This window comes from Nerophis lumbriciformis, linkage group LG26 (genome assembly GCF_033978685.3).
Source record: "Nerophis lumbriciformis linkage group LG26, RoL_Nlum_v2.1, whole genome shotgun sequence".
NCBI lineage: Eukaryota > Metazoa > Chordata > Actinopteri > Syngnathiformes > Syngnathidae > Nerophis > Nerophis lumbriciformis.
In genome coordinates this window covers 20,158,462-20,177,476 of record NC_084573.2, presented here as the reverse complement: position 1 = coordinate 20,177,476, position 19,015 = coordinate 20,158,462, and the positions used below count along the sequence as shown (strand labels likewise).

General features: G+C 38.3%; 1 protein-coding gene across 1 annotated transcript in view; it reads left to right on the top strand.

Annotated features, from left to right (window-relative positions):
• Positions 1–19,015, top strand: part of rngtt (RNA guanylyltransferase and 5'-phosphatase) — a 246,934-nt gene that overhangs the window by 135,964 nt on the left and 91,955 nt on the right. Inside the window, exon 12 of the mRNA XM_061987246.2 lies at positions 13,465–13,533. Coding sequence (XP_061843230.1) covers positions 13,465–13,533 — 69 coding nt within the window. The remainder of the gene's footprint in view (positions 1–13,464; positions 13,534–19,015) is intronic.

Sequence of the window (19,015 nt, the reverse complement as noted above, 5' to 3'; positions counted from 1 at the left end):
AACACAGGGAGAGTCCCGCCACCCGACAGAGGAAACTCATTGAGCACTTTGCCTTCCGGCTCAGCTCCTTTTTCACCACTACGGATCGGATCGATACAGGTAACCCATTACTGCAGACGCTGCACCGATCCGCCTGTCGTTCTCACGATCCCCTCTTCCCTCACTTGTGAACATGATCCAGAGGTACTCAAACTCCTCCACTTGGGGCAGGATCTCCTCCGCAAGCCGGAGATGGCACTCCACACTATTACGTGCGGGAACCATGGACTTGGAAGTCCTGATTTTCATCCCAGTCGCATCACGCTCAGCCGCAGCCAAAATGACACTAATACTGAAGAGAGAAGTCCGGCCTCTCAGTCCTTAGCTTCCTGGAAATGAATGAACAATTTAAATATATCTCTCTTAAAGGCTTAAAGAATGGGAAAACAACATCTAAACATGTCAGATGTTGGCAGAGGTCTTATCATCTTACCATTATTTTTTCACTCATGAGTCTAAGTCCTCTTTTTTCCCCTCCAAAACCTGGTAGTTTGTAGTGTCGATGCTACAAGACAGTGACAGGCCCTCACTGGTGTGTCTCATTACCCGAGTGCTGTCTGTCTGAAGGTTTTTTGTGGCTCACTGACCTCACACCTCTGCTGTCAAGTCTTCAGCTATTTCAGATGGAAAAGTAAGCCAAGGCAAGATTTGACGCTATTTCAAACTGGCCCTTTTCACCTCAAGCCAATATCTACGCCTACTCACAAGAAAAAGTATTATGCATCAAAGTTTATTCCTGCGCATGGTGTGTTGATTGGACATATATATGAATGTGAACGGTGGTTTGCATATATGTGGCATGTGATTGACTGGTGACCAATCCAGGTTCTCTTGTACACCCTTTTGCCTGAAGTCAGCTGGGATAGGTTCCAGCTCACCTGTGACCCTGAACAGAATAAGCGGAGGAATAATTGTATTAATAAATTAAATCATGCTACGAATATTGCTCGAGTTGTAGGGATGGGTACCGAATTCGATACTTTTACAGGAACCGACCAAATTTCGTCGGTACTACCGGGCATCGGTTCATGTAGAATCAAACATCAAACAGTGCTATATTTTGATGTCTTTGTTGCACTTGACATTATGTCCGTGTGCAGACTCGGCCGGTTCAAACACTTGGCGGGCAAACAAGCAGTCAAGCCGCACTCAGAGCGGACTCAGACCGACTGCCTCGAGTTAATGTTTCAATTTTCATTGCTTACAAAGCAAGTATGCATGGCAGAAAACACACAAACGCACAGTAAAGCTCCACTTTTCAAAGTGCATTTGCTCGATGGATTTGCCCTAAATATGCTGCTATTTTGCATTAGTGATTTTACAAGGCGTTTTCAACACCTCCTAAATTGGTAATCAAAACTACAACTATGATGCACATTACATTCAAACAACTGGTGTGTAACAAGTACAATACTTACATTATAAACACTTTTTAGGGTGCAACAAACGACTAGATTCAGCTTGATGGCAAAGACTACTCCCTGACTAGGCAAAACATTACTACCATCTGATAAAACGAGGTGTAGTAAAACCAAATATTACAAATGGACAGCACAATTATCATTATTAGCTCATTGTTAAATGTTCAAAAAAAATCTAAGATTTTATTATGAATATTTATTTACACATGAACACACAGAACTAGTGAAAGTCTGTACTTTTGAGTTTCTGTATCGGTTCCCATGTATTGGGAATTGGTACCGTATTAATTCAAATGTGAAAGTATGCATGTCACGAGAGGTGGAATCTTGCACTATAGTGTATATGTGAATACTTGTTCAATATTCAATGCAAAACTTGTTTGGGTCCCTATTAAAAGCTTAATTAGTTCAACCTTGGCCCACGGCTTTGTTCAGTTTTAAATTTTGGCCCACTCTGTATTTGAATTTGACACCCATGCTCTACAGTATGTTCATAGTAATATGCATTACTGCCACCTACAGGCTTCGAATAAAACTTGGAACTATTTCTCAGAATCTGATTTATTGACCAAATATGTTTAACACACAAAGAATTTGACTTGGTCAACTGTGCTCGTTGTTTCATGCAAGAAACGAAGCAAAACACAACAACTATGAGAGGGCACAGTATTAAGCTTGTCTTGTTTGTCACATTCTGAGCTGTTTTATTTTTAATAGCAAACCGTTCCATAGGTTAACACAATAGCCACTAAGCTAGTGGATAGGATTCTACCAATATGTGAACATATTTTCCAGCTATGTTTGAGGTCTGCACTGAACGGTTATTTGCGTTTTTAAAATGAGAGATGATATCCACAAAAGCCAAACAATACGGCTCGGAAGGGCTTGTGATTTTGCCGTTTCTGCTGGCTAAAGCTTTTGTTTACACGACTGTACTGTGTCCGACAACAAACTAGAAGAAAATATATTGTACAAAATAAAACAAATCAAGGGATCGTAGGGAGACAAAGTGTACCCCATTACAAAGGATCGTTAACTCGAAAAAATATTTAAAATTGGTTGAATTGATCCATATGAGCACATCCAATGGACAAGAGATTTAAATGAATTCATTAATTTCATATGCAGGTTTCTCTGAAAAAAACGCAAGGCCATTATTCCTTTCAAAATACTTTCCTCGCGGCGCTTCTTCTTCAGAAAGAATGATCGTTCATTTTTGTGCGTACCAATGACTAAAAGTAAACTGCAAACAAAATAGTATATGTTGTTTGTAGCCCGCAACTCGCTTGGCTGACGCTAACAGTCTACTACTGTATATGCTACGTGTAAAAGAATAACACAGGCTTTGATTCAAACCTACCAGTCTAAAAATGCAGTAAAAACACCAACATGTGTTAAAAGTGATGTTTAGTTTGATGGTGTCTTTGTTTGGTCACTAATCCGAGTTCCTTGGTTTTACTTTTACATTGGAAATTAGAAAAATCTCATTGATTTTTCCCCTGAAGCGATCATGTGAATGATTGAAGCAGTTACAATTCATGACGTTTGAGCCGTGTTTTGAACCTGATAAAGAACAAAACAAAACTTTAGTACAGACTATTGCATTCAGCTGTGTAGATAAGCTATTCAAATGCCCATAAAACCCACACTTTATTGCGTTTAATACATCGCCATTTCAATCTTATTTAAAAATAAACCCTTGAATGAGTCCCAGCGTGCATTTTGAATATCAGAGCAATTTCTTGACTAATGGCAACTTTTTAATTTCATAGTTGGAACTATTTGATACCCAGGCCATTTTACAGCAAGTTATTCTTCAACCACGATCCAATTTCACACCGAGGTCTCATCACCATCGCGCTACTTTAACACTATCCATTGTTGATTTATACTTCCCAATATACAAGTCTCTCTTTCCTGCCACTAAAATTGGTGTGCAAGATAGTATTGCAGCCATCTTTTATAAAACAACGTTTTAGTTTATCAAAAGAATTACCGACTAACTTTTACAGACTGCATAACTGAGTTCAACTCCCTAGACCAGCCAGCGGTGTGGCAACCTTATGTGCTCTCTGTTCTGTGGGCTCTTTATTAAACAGACAATACACTGGATTCACAAGGCCAGTCGCATTAAGCACGATATGATCTCAAGCAACGACAGCCCTGTACTCTGACTGGAATATCAATACATCCTTTCTGCTTTTGATTTAACCCCCCACATACAAGCCTCCGCAGAACAGAAGATAAATGAATAGCAGAAGGACCTGAGGAATGGAAGGTGCATAGTGTCACTTATGTGCAGAACATGAGCCCTCAGCGTCTTTATTGCGGCCATACTGCGTTGTAAGAATGATTTATGGAATGATCCTACTTTGATTGGCTAATAAAATCTCCGTGAGTACAGACTAGCGTTGAAGGTGAATGGCATACATAAATACATCATCAATTAGCTGTCCTGCTTGGCTTGGCCACATTGGGTTCTTCAGTGAATGACACCAAATAAGAAACAGACTGATTTTAATCACCCTAAAATATCAACTGTAAAACCTTAGCCTCTTAGGGGGTGTTCTCAGGATGCACAATATACAGTACAGGCCAAAAGTTGGGACACGCCTTCTCCTCATTCAGTGCGTTTTCTTTATTTTCATGACTATGTACTACTACTTGTAGATTGTCACTGAAGGCATCAAAAACTATGAATGAACACATGTGGAGTTATGTACTTAACAAAAAAAGGTAAAATAACAGAAACCATGTTTTATAGTCTAGTTTCTTCAAAATAGCCACCCTTTGCTCTGGTTACTGCTTTGCACACTCTTGGCATTCTCTCCATGAGCTTCAAGCACACCTGTGAAGTGAAAACCATTTTTTCTTTCTTTAATGATTACCACACACACACTAGGTGTGGTGAGATTAACCCCTTGCATTTGACCCGTCACCTTCACCCCCTGGGAGGTGAGGGGAGCAGTGAGCAGAAGTTGTGGCCGCGCCCGGGAATTATCTTTTGATGATTTAACCCCCAATTCCAACCCTTGATGCTGAGTGCCAAACAGTGAGGTAATGAGTCCCATTTTTATAGTCTTTGGTATGACTCGGCCGGGTTTGAATCAGGTGACTACCTCTTGAATCTCATCGAGATAATACCAAGAGTGTGCAAAAAAGTAATCAGAGCAAAGGGTGGCTATTTTGAAGAAACTAGAATATAAAACATGTTTTCAGTTATTTCACCTTTTTTTGTTAAGTACATAACTCCACATGTGTTCATTTACAGTTGTGATGCCTTCAGTGACAATCTACAATGTGAATAGTCATGAAAATAAAGAAAACTCATTGAATGAGAAGGTGTGTCTAAACTTTTGGCCTTTTTCATACGATGGGCCTACTGATAAGTTGCTGCTTTTGAAAATTGATACCAATAACTTTTTCATACACATTTTTTTAGAACTTAGATTTAACTGTAGTTTTTGCACACCTGGAGGTAATAAAAACTCAAATAAAGGTGGATACGACCAACCATACCTGTGAAGTTGGCCCCCCTTGACATTGCAAATATTAAAATACCACTGGTGTTTGTTTGTGCTGGTTTGTACCGTTAAGCTTTTTAAATAAATATAAAATACATTTTCTGACCGGTGATGCCACCCGCCCCTTCTCACCCTCCACCTAGTCAAAACGTCACCAAACTTGTCCCGAATGTTTGTGCTGCTTTAGTACTGTTTAAAAAAAAAAAAACGTTTGCGCTATTATGGTTTTAGTTTTACATTGATGTTGACAGGTTTTTAATATAGTGAGTCCCTAAGACCCACAGGCGGTGAGTTGAGTGGGTACCTGGGAAATTGAATGGGTCATGAGTCTTCAGTTAAAAAAAAAAAAGGATTTCTTATATTATTCTATTTCCTGCTTTCTTTTAATGCGTCAGGGACGCAGGACGCTTACTTAGCAACATTACTGGTTTTATTAATGTTGTATTATTCTCATGCAGGCGCACCCTGTCCCCCAGCCCCTGTGCTCTCACCCCACCTTTTTCAAATCTCTACAAACTTGTCCCAAGTATTTCTGATTTGTGATCCCAAAAAAACAAAAACAATGTGTGCCATTTTGTTGTCACTGTTCTATTATTATTTACACCCGTACTGTGGTGCGAATTGATACTGAGATATCAATACCACTAATGTTTTGTTTAAGGCTGTCAAATTATTATATTTTTAATCAGATTTATCACATTTTGGAATTTGGATTGATCATGATTAACCACAGGTGATTATTAAAAAGTTAAAGTTAAAGTACCAATGATTGTCACACACACACGCGAGGTGTGGCGAAATTATTCTCTGCATTTGACCCATCACCCTTGATCACCCCCTGGGAGGTGAGGGGAACAGTGAGCAGCAGCGGTGGCCGCGCCCGGGAATCATTTTTTGGTGATTTAACCCCCAATTCAAACCCTTGATGCTGAGTGCTAAGCAGGGAGGTAATGGGTCCCATTTTTATAGTCTTTGGTATGACTCGGCCGGGGTTTGAACTCACAACCTACCGATCTCAGGGCGGACACTCTAACCACTAGGCCACTGAGTTCACTTGCGTAGTTGAAATTAGCTTAAGAAAAGACCTCAATATTGGTGAAATTTGCTAGTTAGCACACAAGTCCGAGTCTCCGAACTAATTTTTGTAGTCTGGGAGCGAAAAAGAGAGTTTTCGAGAAGCAGTTGTCTGTGTCGCGCTCCTGCTTGTTAGCTATAAGGTGCTAATTTTGTTAACACAAATAAAAGGCAGACTTGGTCACAGTCATACTGCCTCCTTCATATTGCATTCGCCATTACAATGTTGTGACCTTTGTAGATAATCTGTCACGTCAAATATATACCTTCTCGCTGGCTACTTATAAACACTCTAGAACTACAACTGGTTTGGAACTAACAGTGTTCGGATTGTAATCATCAAAATACGATTAGCACCGAAGTGGACAGCTGTCAACGTTGTGGCTCAGAGAGCGAACAAAGGCGACAAAAGTAAGCTAGCTAGATGTTAGCTAACTAGCGACTTGTCTCGGCAATCCTGATCTTCTCACAGTCCTGCAACTCAGTGAGGCGTTTAGGCAAAAGGAACAGGGAGTACTTGCGGCTGAGATGGGCGTTCAACAGATTTTGTTTGGATCATATTTTTATTGATATTTTATTTTAAAAAAGTGGTAGTGGTATTTTGATGCAAAAATTAATGTTTTAAAAACGCGGTTTTGGCGTTTTTTGGGAAATTTCACATGACTGTATACGAATAATCTTGTCTCATTGGAGCGTTTAGTTCCAAAGTATTTTGGTTATCCGAGCTACTTTTTATATTATCGGTTTTATCCATGTGACGTCAGAATTCCGATAATTATCGGTCAGGTATTTAGTGTGTTCATACTTATGTTTAGTTCAGTTAAAACAAACTGTGGTGTATTTGCAAGTCAGTACAGTTCCTTTACAGAGCTATGACCCTGGTGTGCACAAAACAAGTGAAATGACACTGTTTAAGAAAGTCCACTTGCAAGTTTACTCTGGTTGAGCTGAAATGTGAGCAGGACACAAACCAATGTTAAAATGACATTAAAAAGAAAGAAATTACAAATGTGTAGGAGAAAATGCATTGTATATGCTCCTTTCGGTGAAATGTACGCTAGTCAGTGTAGCTCAATGTAAAAATAACAAATTTACCTTCGACCAGTGTAAACAAAAAGCAAACTGTGACAAAGTGCACACCAAGAAATTTTTTTGGGGGGTCCAAACCACAATTGTCAACGCAGCCTTGCTGTCCCAGCCCATGTGCAATGAAAGCTTGATTTCTTAATGAGGCTTTGTTTTGTTTTGACCTGGCCTACATAACGCCTCCTGTGCCAGGCGCTCTTTTGTGTTTGCTTACCAAAGAGCTTTAACCTGAAAGCAGGTCCGCGGCACCCCCTTCTCCATTTAATCGCTCCAAGGTAGTTCCTTGCAGAAGGTGGGTGTTTCAGTGGAAGTCTTTTTTCTTCTCTCCATCCAAGGTTCAGTGTACTCAACGATAGTGGTGGGTGGGCGTGCTTAGATGGCAAAAGAAGTGAAATGGAACTCCTAGATCTTGCCGCCCACATGCCATTCCCGCATAAAGGCTGTGTTTCTTTTTAGTCTGGCTCTCTGCCTTCTTTGTGTCAGTATGATTGTCAACTTTGGTGTGATCAGTTGTGACTTATTAATCCCTTTCAAGAGCACTGATGTTGCTCTGCTTTTTTTTTTTTCAAATTAGGAATGCAACAATTATAGGTCTTGACTGTACGATTATAGACCGTACGATTATTATGCATTGATTACTTTCACAACTGCAAAAAAATGACATAACATAGACATTCCTTGGAGATGTTATTTATTGCTGTTAGAAATAACAGTAATAAAATAAAATGTTAATAACAGTAACATATAATAAACGTAAACGAAAAGTGTTATTATTAATAAATTAACTGATTACTAATCAATACCTTTTTTGATCCCCCGGGGGGAAAATGTTACTAATATTGGTAATAAACTCAGGTGGTAGTGTCATCAACTGTCATCCATGCCTATTTATTCATTTGTAATTATCTATTTCAGGGGTTCTTAAAGGGTAACTGCACTTTTATTAGAATGTTTTAGTTTTGTTCAGAATCATTACGAGGGACAAGAACACATAGGTCTTTTTTTTTTTTTTTTATGATTTTAAAGATGATAAAAAAACTCTTGAAAGATGTGGCGAATGGGAGTCACCGTTGTAGCCTTTGAAACCCTCTAAAACAACTCCAAAACCCTCCAGCAACGTTTTATATACACACTGCAAGTCTATATATAATGTAGCAACAGACACGTTCATAACAATATGTAATATGTACAATATTTACCGTGTTTCGATCATTTTAATAATTTTTAGGACTGAATTGTTACGCGCATTGATTTCTGTTTCCATTGCAGCACATGTCTGAATTCTGGCAACATGTGTGTTCCTACTTCTGGAATCAAACAAGAGTGTGTTTTCTAATCATGGCAGACTTGGTAACAGACAACAAAGATGACTATTTTTGGACAAATGAGGATTTACAACCTTTTACTTTTCAAGCTAAATATACTGCTGCTTATAGAAGCGAGCACGAAGGAAGAGTGAAACGTTAGAGCAGACAGAAGCCAGGAGAAGGGGATGAAAGCAATTTTAACGCTATAAATATGGAAACTCGGAGCCAAGCTATTTCGACATAAATGGATTGCTTACCCAAGATCAACGTCCCCGGCCAGTTGGACCAGACAACAAGTGAGTCCCTATATATCAATCATGATACATGCAGCACGCCACGCGTGTTAGTACAAGTACAGTACATACGCTGTCTGGTTAGCTCAGCTGTGTACAAACAAAAAATGAAATGTGGGCTAATACTTTACATATACTGTAATATTATTGTTTATGTTTTTCAGTCCGTACAAATTGGTGTCTTATCGCAGGGTTGTGCATTACAAACTCAAAAACGTTTTGTGTTGTTGTAGAATGTAGCTCATCTCTTGCTGTAGTTAGCTTTTACGGCTAATACCGAAGCACGCCAATGTGTTACTGCGATAGAAAAATAGTTCCTCAATATTCGCTCTTACAATAACTGTGTCGCTACAGCTTGGTTATTATATTGGTTGAAAAAATGGCTGTAACTCAAAATGTATACTTGTATTTCTTTCTTTCTTTCTTTAGTTTATTTCGAACATGAACACAGCATAATACATCACACAATTTCATATCATTCAATTTTACATCATGCCCGAAAAGGAGTAGGAAGAAGCAAAGCTTATTTAATCCTACCCCTTTCCCACTTCAGAGCGTTTACAAATATATAGAATAATTTACTGACCTTTTTATATAATAAAATAACATCTATGAATTAGTATACACAACAGTTTTGTAATATTTAATTAATTAATTCAGTCATTATTAACATACTGAGATGAAGAATATCTCATTTTCAATAAGGTTGGAAGTATTTCTCATAATTCTTCTTCTTTGTACTTTGTAAGCACTATTATTTTGAACAACCTCTTAAACTGGATCATATGAGTAAAATTTTTAACTTCTTTACTTAATCCATTCCATAATTTAATTCCACATACTGATATGCTAAAAGTTCTAAGTGTTGTACGTGCATATAGATGTTTTAAATTATTTTTTTCCTCTATGGTTATATTTCTCCTCTTTAGTTGAGAAGAATTGTTGTACATTCTTTGGTAGCAGGTTATAGTTTGCCTTGTACATCATTTTAGCTGTTTGCAATTTTACCAAATCACCGAACTTTAATATTTTTGACTCAATAAATAAAGTGTTTGTATGTTTTCTATATCCAACATTATGTATTATTCTAACTGATCTTTTTTGTAACACGGTTAGCGAATGTAGCGCACATTTATAGTTATTTCCCCATATTTCTGCACAATAACTCAGATATGGTAACACTAGCGAGCAGTAGAGAATATGAAGTGATTTTTGGCCCAGGACGTATTTTGCTTTATTCATTATTTAAATGTTTTTTGCCACCTTATGTTGTATGTTTTGTATATGAGATTTCCAGTTCATTTGATCATCTATTAATACTCCCAAAAATCTGGTTTCTTTTACCCTTTCGATGTCTACTATTTCAGTCATCATGCAGTTTTATTCCACTATCTTCAGCACATTACCTTTGTACATCACAGTAAATTAAGCCTGTCATCCACCCTATTCCAATTGTAAACAAGGTGATTAAATAGAGAAAAAATGTGGCACAGTTGGGAGAGTGGCCATGCCAGCAACCTGAGGGTTCCTGGTTCAATCCCCACCTTCTACCAATCTTGTTACGTCTGTTGTGTCCTTGAGCAAGACACTTCACCCTTGCTCCTGATGGGTCGTGGTTAGGGCCTTGCATGGCAGCTCCCGCCATCAGTGTGTGAATGTGTGTGTGAATGGGTGAATGTGGAAATAGTGTCACAGCACTTTGAGTACCTTGAAGGTAGAAAAGCGCTATACAAGTATAACCCATTTACCATTACCATATGGTTGCATTGTGTCAAGTTTGTGGTGCTTGTGACTGAAATTGTTGGTTGGTCGAGTCTGGCTCCACTCAAAGACAGGATGCATTACAATCTATCATCTCTTGCATCGCAAGTGTGTCTGACTTTATCAGATGAAATCTGCAAGTCACGTGCTTTCTCAATGACTCTGTGCTTCCTGATTGAAATGTCAGAGCTGCACAGTAAGTGGAGAGATACTGATTAATTTATGTTAATCTGATATTCTTTCTTTCCAGTCCTAAACATCCATCATTCAGTTATTCAATTCCTGTTTGCTATGAAAACATTTTTTTAAATGGATGTGTGCTGATGTCTTTTGGAATGTTTTTAAACATAAAAAAGTGTAGAAAATATGTGTTCAAAGGGTCTTCTGTGTGGAAACATTTGGTCTTGGATTGTACAGTTGGAAAACCTGTTATAAAGAACATGTAAATATTCACTGTCAAACAGACTCTGGTTTGTTGCTCATTGGTGGATTAAATGATTCATGCTTATCTGTAGCAAGGCTGAAAGAAGACGTAATGACAATTTCACCAATAATTGTTTTAACAATCATGCATGCCTTCGCCTAATGCTAACCACCAGCTTGGCCACACACCAATGACATTAGAGTCCGGTAATGGGTTGGGCACTGTCAGATGCCAGGTGGGTATCCGTGTTTGACAGGTATTAAATAGGTAAATACATACTCCTGTAAAACCATGGGTATGGGCAGCACTGAACCCATAGCAGGTGATTCATGTTATCGTGGACATTGGAGACTGCGATAATTCACTGATTTACTTCACAATCACCTTGTTTTACAGTATGTGAGACACGTTCACATTGACATTATGGAGGAAATCAAGATGGTTAGCAAGGAACACTGAACTGCAGATAATAGATCCTTGAGAGCCAAATCAGACGTGTAGTTTGCTTGCATATTCACAGAGCTAATAGAAGCTGTGAACAAGGCGGCTCTGAATTCATAATGTAATAATCAGGAGTAGGGCTTGGCAATTATATGATCGTGATGAATTTCAGGTCGATCACGGTAATCACTTGAACAAACATAGCAGAAACATCCAACCAATCAAAGTCAACCTTTTCCTGCTCCACAGCCGGTCACAAGGTACCGCAGAAGTAAAAACAATCATAGATATGAACAGAATAACCAAATAATATTCATAAATAATATAAGCGGTAGAAAATGGATGGATGGATGGATGTCCCTATGATTTTCGCGTTTGTTCATGTAATCTCGGTACGACTCATGGAATTCGCCAATAAAAACCCAATCCACTATTAAACGGGGAAAGTTGTGGAAATTGACGTTATTTGACTCAAATACTGTCACCGTTAGGAGAAGGAATCTTTGTCAGGGGAAATCGTCTCAGGTGATATGCTTTTTTTTGCAAATTTGATTACTGCTTGTAACCCAACAGCAATGTGGAAAAACAATGTCCTACTATTGCTAATGCTAGCTAGTTCTTCATTGGTAAGGTAATGATAACTTGACTGCTTCTACCCGTGTTGAAATATTAACTGATGCGTCTTATGCTTTCAAAAAAAGCATTTATTTTGTTAATGTGCTTTTTCTTATTTAATTTTCTTTATTTACTCAGTAACTTCATTACAATAAATTATTTAGTTTTTAGTACAGATGTTATTTAAGCTTGTAGGTTAAAAACAAAATACAAATGTTGATATTAATCGAGATCAGATGATATAAAAAAAGAATTGTGATAATTGTTACCTCTTATCACGGGTACAAAATCAGATACTGGTCTGATTATTGACAGGTAAAATTAGTCCTCTGTGGCATTATTTTTGCATTGATAAAGCACAAAATTTAATGGTGGTCAAAGACCTTCGCACTGTAAAATCAATGTGAGATATTTAGAATTGAAAACATGCATGGGACATTATTAAACATTGGTATAATAATAGGTAGCATGCAAAGATGATTTGATGGTTAAATATATGTTGCATTAGCCGAGGTGTCCTCTCTGAGTGCGGTCGATACTGTAGTTTCTTTCCACTCCTTGTGTAGATACCTGATACCTTGCACATAATGCACTACTGCATAATTTATTGATCAAGGTAATTTCTTGGCTTGGGTATCCACTGCTTGAAAACACACATTTTCACATTTGCACATAGCTTGTAAATACGTTTGTAAGAACTTCAAATGTTCTTTGTAATAGTCTCCCTTTGGGGAGTTTCATCATTTTGCATTTAGTGTTTGCCCTTTAGAGGGTTTTCAGTCAGATAGTGCTTCATGCAGTTATGTGACATCGTATATTATATTGGCTATTTCGGATCGCGTTACAGAAGTTTGTTTTCCAAGGCATATGATACATTTTTAGATTGATTTTCTCTCTCCCTTGCATCACCATCAGGCTCCTCCTCAGAGCACTGCCAGCTGTAATATATACTTGCTTCAGATTGGTAATACATCACTAACTTTTGGCACACTTGGCAAACTGATTGGGACATTTGTCTATTCATACACGTTTTTCATCTATGCTGTGAAGCTCTATTTGTGAACTTCCCTTTTCCCAGGTATTCATTATTAGACATGTTTATGATCTCTCTTGTAGTATTGTAACAATATGCTGTTTTTATGCTTGGTGTCGTAGTTGATATGCTTTTATTAAACAATAGCCACGCGCTCTCCCAGATGCTGCTAAAAGCGTGTGTTATGCTAATCTAACACATAGATTCTCATTCTCTGCTACCACTGTGCTGCCCTTGGTGCTAATGGAAGCCATGAAATAAAATGTTTTCTTGTTATTTTCATTAATGGATACTACTGCCCGTTATTAAAACTCTATAGACCTTCTCTGTTATGGTCACTCTTAATACATTCAGTACTCTCACAGGGATTGCGATTGCTAACTTTACAAATTCATTTTTATTTTAGGTTTCCAGTATGTTCTGACTTGATTGTTTTTACATTTCAGCTCCTGGAAGGCAGCTTCACATCCCAAGTCAGCCATGAAGTCGATGGCCTTATCTTTCAGCCATGTGGGGTAAGTAAGGCTCTTCTCTTCCCTTTGTAAGATGATCTGTCACAGGGCACAGACTTGTGACCACATGTACTGCAGATTATTTTCAGGGAATGGCTCCACTAAGATCACCCTTTTGTAGTATTGTACCTATACATAATTGTTCACAGCAGTTTGAACCAAATAAAACTATTATATCGTCGTATTATATCCTCTTGACAACTAGTTTCCCTGTGCAGTGGACATTTGTGTTTTGCATAACAGGGTTAATACTTGCCGAAATGTGTAACTCCGACAAAAAAAACACAAACAAATGTCCACTGCAGACTGCAAAGGATGTTGTTTTTCAGGAAGATATTCACGGTCCAGAGATTTATACATGCGAACCAACAGCCAGCAATTCCTCCCCCAACACATCAGAGCTTTTCTTATTAACACAGAAACCAGTGATTTGGTGATCCTTTATTTGCAATCCATCAGTTCATGTATTTTGAAAACATGTTGCTTTTTTGTTTTTGTCTTTTCTAAGAAAACATATATATGCAAGACTTGCTTGTCTTATATAATGGCACATCGATTTACGAACTTAGTTGGTTCTTGAACAATGTTTGTAAATAGAAAAGTTTGTATATGGAAGTAAATGTCTCCATAATAAGCAATGTAAATATAAAAATGGGTTCCAGCCTCGACAAAAAAAACATATTTTACTAAAAGTGTGTACACTTTAAATACAATTACTGTATTTTTCGGACTATAAGTCGACGTTTTTTTCATAGTTTGGCCGTGGGTGCGACGTATACTCCAGAGCGACTTATGTGTGAAATTATTAACATATTACCGTAAAATATCAAATAATATTATTTATCTAATTTGCGTGAGCGACAAAGCAAATGTCCACAATCGTCACACACGTCAGCAATCGTCACTCACACGCCCACCAATAAGAATTCGGCGGGGGCGGGTCATGGCAGAAGTGCATTGTGGATTTTGGAATGCTAACTGCTTTTTGCTATACGCTACTGCCGGAGCTATTAAAATAGATCACATCAACAATCGCGGTAACTTATAAAAACTGAGAAGGACTGAACTAAAATGGCACCGAAAAGGAAATCATATACTGCAGATTACAAGCTGGACGTAGTGAAATATGCACCAGAAAACGGCGATCGAGCAGCAGGAAGAATGGACGCTAGCGGGACGCATACCAGAGGCGACACCGAGGCGGAAGATTTCATGGGATTTAGCGATCGGGAGTGACAGATTGTTTGGTAAACGTATAGCATGTTCTATATGTTATAGTTATTTGAATGACTCTTACCATGATGTTTTGGTTAACATACCAGGCACGTTCTCAGTTGGTTATTTATGCCTCATATAACGTATACTTATTCAGCCTGTTGTTCACTATTCTTTATTTATTTTAAATTGCCTTTCAAATGTCTATTCTTGGTGTTGGGTTTTATCAAATAAATTTCCCCCAAACATGCGACTTATACTCCAGTGCGACGTATATATGTTTTTTTTCTTCTTTATTGTGCATTTTCGGCCGGTGCGACGTATACTCCGGAGCGACTTATAGTCTGAAAAATACGGTACCGTTTTTAAGCCGCAGCCACCAAATGTTAGTAGAAACGAATATTTTTACATATATTAGCCGCACTGGACTATGAACCGCAACCGAAACAAAAGATTTTGTAAATGTTTATTTACATACCTTAATTGTTTCTAAATGGTGCTTTTAACACGGCAGTAAAATGTCTGATCAAACAAAACAGAAGTCATCGTCATGGACCCACTAGCTGCGGAAGCTCGCAGACTCAATAACTCCACAGTGACGTTTTGGTGAATTTACAAAATTGAAACAATACCAGAAGAATGCCATTGTAAGTTAAAACTAACACAGACACGTGTTGGAATATTTGCTAATGCTAACAACGCTTGCTTGATTACATTACAACAGCAGAGAATAGAATAGAATAGAAAGTACTTTATTGATCCCAGGGGGAAATTCAGCATGCCCAAATATGCATGAATACACTCCTACAGACATCACACGTGACGGTTTAGTAAGTACCAATTGTTTTAATCATATTGCAAAACTTACAAACGTTGCTATTTGTATCATGTGCTGTCATCTGTGTCAATAGAAATGTTCACATTTCAGCCTCAGCCTACAATAATTCTAACTAATTCTAACACTTCTAACTAGAGAAAACATTATGCAGTAAATTGTATATGATTTTTATATTTTACACACGCACACGTACCCTCCAATTATAGTCTAAAAACTAGAGATGTCCGATAATGGCTTTTTTGCCAATATCTGATATTTCGATATTGTCCAACTCTTAATTACCGATTCCGATATCAACCGATACCGATATACACTGTCGTGGAATTAACACATTATTATGCCTAATTTTGTTGTTATGCCCTGCTGAATGCATTAAACAATGTAACAAGGTTTTCCAGAATAAATCAACTCAAGTTATGGAAAAAAATGCTAACATGGCACTGCCATATTTATTATTGAAGTCACAAAGTGCATTATTTTTCTTAACATGCCTCAAAACAGCAGCTTGGAATTTGGGACATGCTCTACCTGAGAGAGCATGAGGAGGTTGAGGTGGGCGGGGTTGGGGGGCAAGGTTTAGGGTTAGGCGGTAGCGGGGGGTGTATATTGTAGTGTCCCGGAAGAGTTAGTGCTGCAAGGAGTTCTGGGTATTTGTTCTGTTGTGTTTATGTTGTGTTACGGTGCGGGTGTTCTCCTGAAATGTGTTTGTCATTCTTGTTTGGTGTGGGTTCACAGTGTGGCGCATATTTGTAACAGTGTGACCTGTATGGCTGTTGACCAAGTATGCAATGCATTCACTTGTGTGTGTGAAAAGCCGTAAATATTATGGGATTGTGCCGGCACGCCCCCAATATTGTTGTCGGGAGAGTGGTTTCCTCGGGAGATTTTCGGGAGGGGCACTGAAATTCGGGAGTCTCCCGGGAAAATCGGGAGGGTTGGCAAGACTGGGAGACGCAACTGCTCCGTACAGCGGCGTTTTAAAAAGTCATAAATGTTACTTTTTGAAACCGATACCGATAATTTCCGATATTACATTTTAAAGCATTTATCGGCCGATAATATCGGCAGTCCGATATTATCGAACATCTCTACTAAAAACCTTTAAAAATAAATATTTAAATAAATCAGAAGTTACTCAATACTTGTAGTTTTTTTAATGGAATACTTAATCCCACTCAAGTAATTAGTACTTTTTACTTTTACTTAAGTCATATTATTCTAATGTATTGGTACTCTTACTTGAGTACAATATTTGGGTACCCACCTCTGGTTGTGACGTTGCAAAAGCTTGTGGAAACAATGCCACAGCGAATGCATGCCGTAATCAAAACTAAAGGCAATCCAACTAAATATTGGAGTAAGACTTATTTTTTAATTATTCAGGAAGTGTAGAAGTGCAAATGAAAATCATTAGAAGCATTTAAGCAATGGGATGTGAGGAAATGTGGCAGGACCAGGATGTTCTCCCCTGGGATATCTAATTTTATGCTTTGTCGGATTCTCATAATAACATGTTTTTCAGAACCTCCTGTTTCTGGATTAGTGTCACATCATTAGACTTGATGGTGTGTATTCCGAAAAAGCGCGTTAAAAATTTTATATTAAGCAGAGTTTAAATGGTTAATATTGGTAAGTGCAATGCAAGGCAGCAAAATGCTTTAAGATGGATTTAATCCAAAACATTTGAATGTCAAAGCCCTGCACGTCACTGAAAGAAGATAGGCGTGATTTTGCTGGACATTTGGTTATATTTTAGTCAACACTAAATTATCACCAGCAGCTGGCTCGGGTTAAGGCGCCAAGAGCGTATTATGAGTCTGCGGCTTCATTTTCAGAAATGCAATGAAGGATGCCTTCATTTCCAACTCAGTCAAACCAACTTCAATAAAGTCATCCGTCAAAAAGTTAAAAGACCAAATATCCATGCGGAATTAATGGATTTAATGTTATTGCTCATGGTTACTAATTTAGCAGGTGATGTTTTAGCCTATACGATGCTCGCTTTGGATCAGTTTTTCTAATTGCAGGTTAGATATTTAGGTATGTTATGTTTATTTAACACTTTAAAACACCATGGTGTGGTTTTTGAACTGTGTTAGCTGAGAGAATATAATATGTAAATAGAGCATATTTAACGTTGTTAGTTATTTAATGGTCACGCCAGACTCTACGCTGTCAATGTAGGAACTGAAATGTTTTAGTTGTTCATTTAAACATAGGTAAAAGTCAATGGCCATGATTTGTGCTATGAATTAACTTAAGCACAGCATTACTTATATGACCCAATCCAAGCAATCTTCCCTACTTATGGCGCAAAAAACCAAGAACACATAAAGTCAACATATATGGTCAAACATAACACAACATGCTTTACTAAGTTATGTGGATATTGTAAAAGAAAAAAAAAAAAGTCCATTCACCATAAAAAAAATCTAAATTACACCCATTACCGTATTTTCCGCACTATAAGGCGCACCGGATTATTAGCCGCACCTTCAATGAATTACATATTTCATAACTTTGTCCACCAATAAGCCGCCCCGGATTATAAGCCGCGCCTACGCTGCGCTAAAGGGAATGTCAAAAAAACAGTCAGATAGTTCAGTCAAACTTTAATAATATATTGAACTCTAACAACTCTGTCCCAAAATGTACGCAAATGTGCAATCACAAACATAGTAAAATTCAAAATGGTGTAGAGCAATAGCAACATAATGTTGCTCGAACGTTAATGTCACAACACACAAAATAAACATAGCGCTCACCTTCTGAAGTTATTCTTCATTCGTAAATCCTTCGAATTCTTCGTCTTCGGTGTCCGAATTGAAAAGTTGCGCAAGCGTGGGATGCAAAATGGCCGGTTCCGTCTCGTAGAAGTCATCGGAGTCAGTGTCGCTGTTGTTGTCCAGTAGTTCTGTGAATCCTGCCTTCCGGAAAGCTCGGACCACAGTTGTGACCGAAATATCTGCCCAGGCATTTACGATCCACTGGCAAATGTTGGCGTATGTCGTCCGGCGCTGTCTGCCCGTCTTAGTGAAGGTGTGTTCGCCTTCGGAGCTGTGTGAAAAAAGCCACCCGGCCTCTTCGCGTAAACTTCCCTTAACCACTCGCTCATCTTTTCTTCATCCATCCATCCCTTCGAGTTAGCTTTTATGATGACGCCGGCTAGAAAGGTCTCTTTTGGCAAGGTCTTCCTTTTGAATATCACCATGGGTGGAAGTTAGCATGGCAAGCTAGAACCACAGTGAAGGATGACTTCTCATTCCCTGTGGTGCGAATATTCACCGTACGTGCTCCCGTTCCACAGTGCGGTTCACAGGAATATCAGTTGCTGTGAAATACGGTAGTAATCCGTGTGCGGATGGAGAGATTGCGTCTTTTTATGAACCGGATCCTTGTCGCTTAGTAGGAGCCATTTTGTGGTCTTTACAG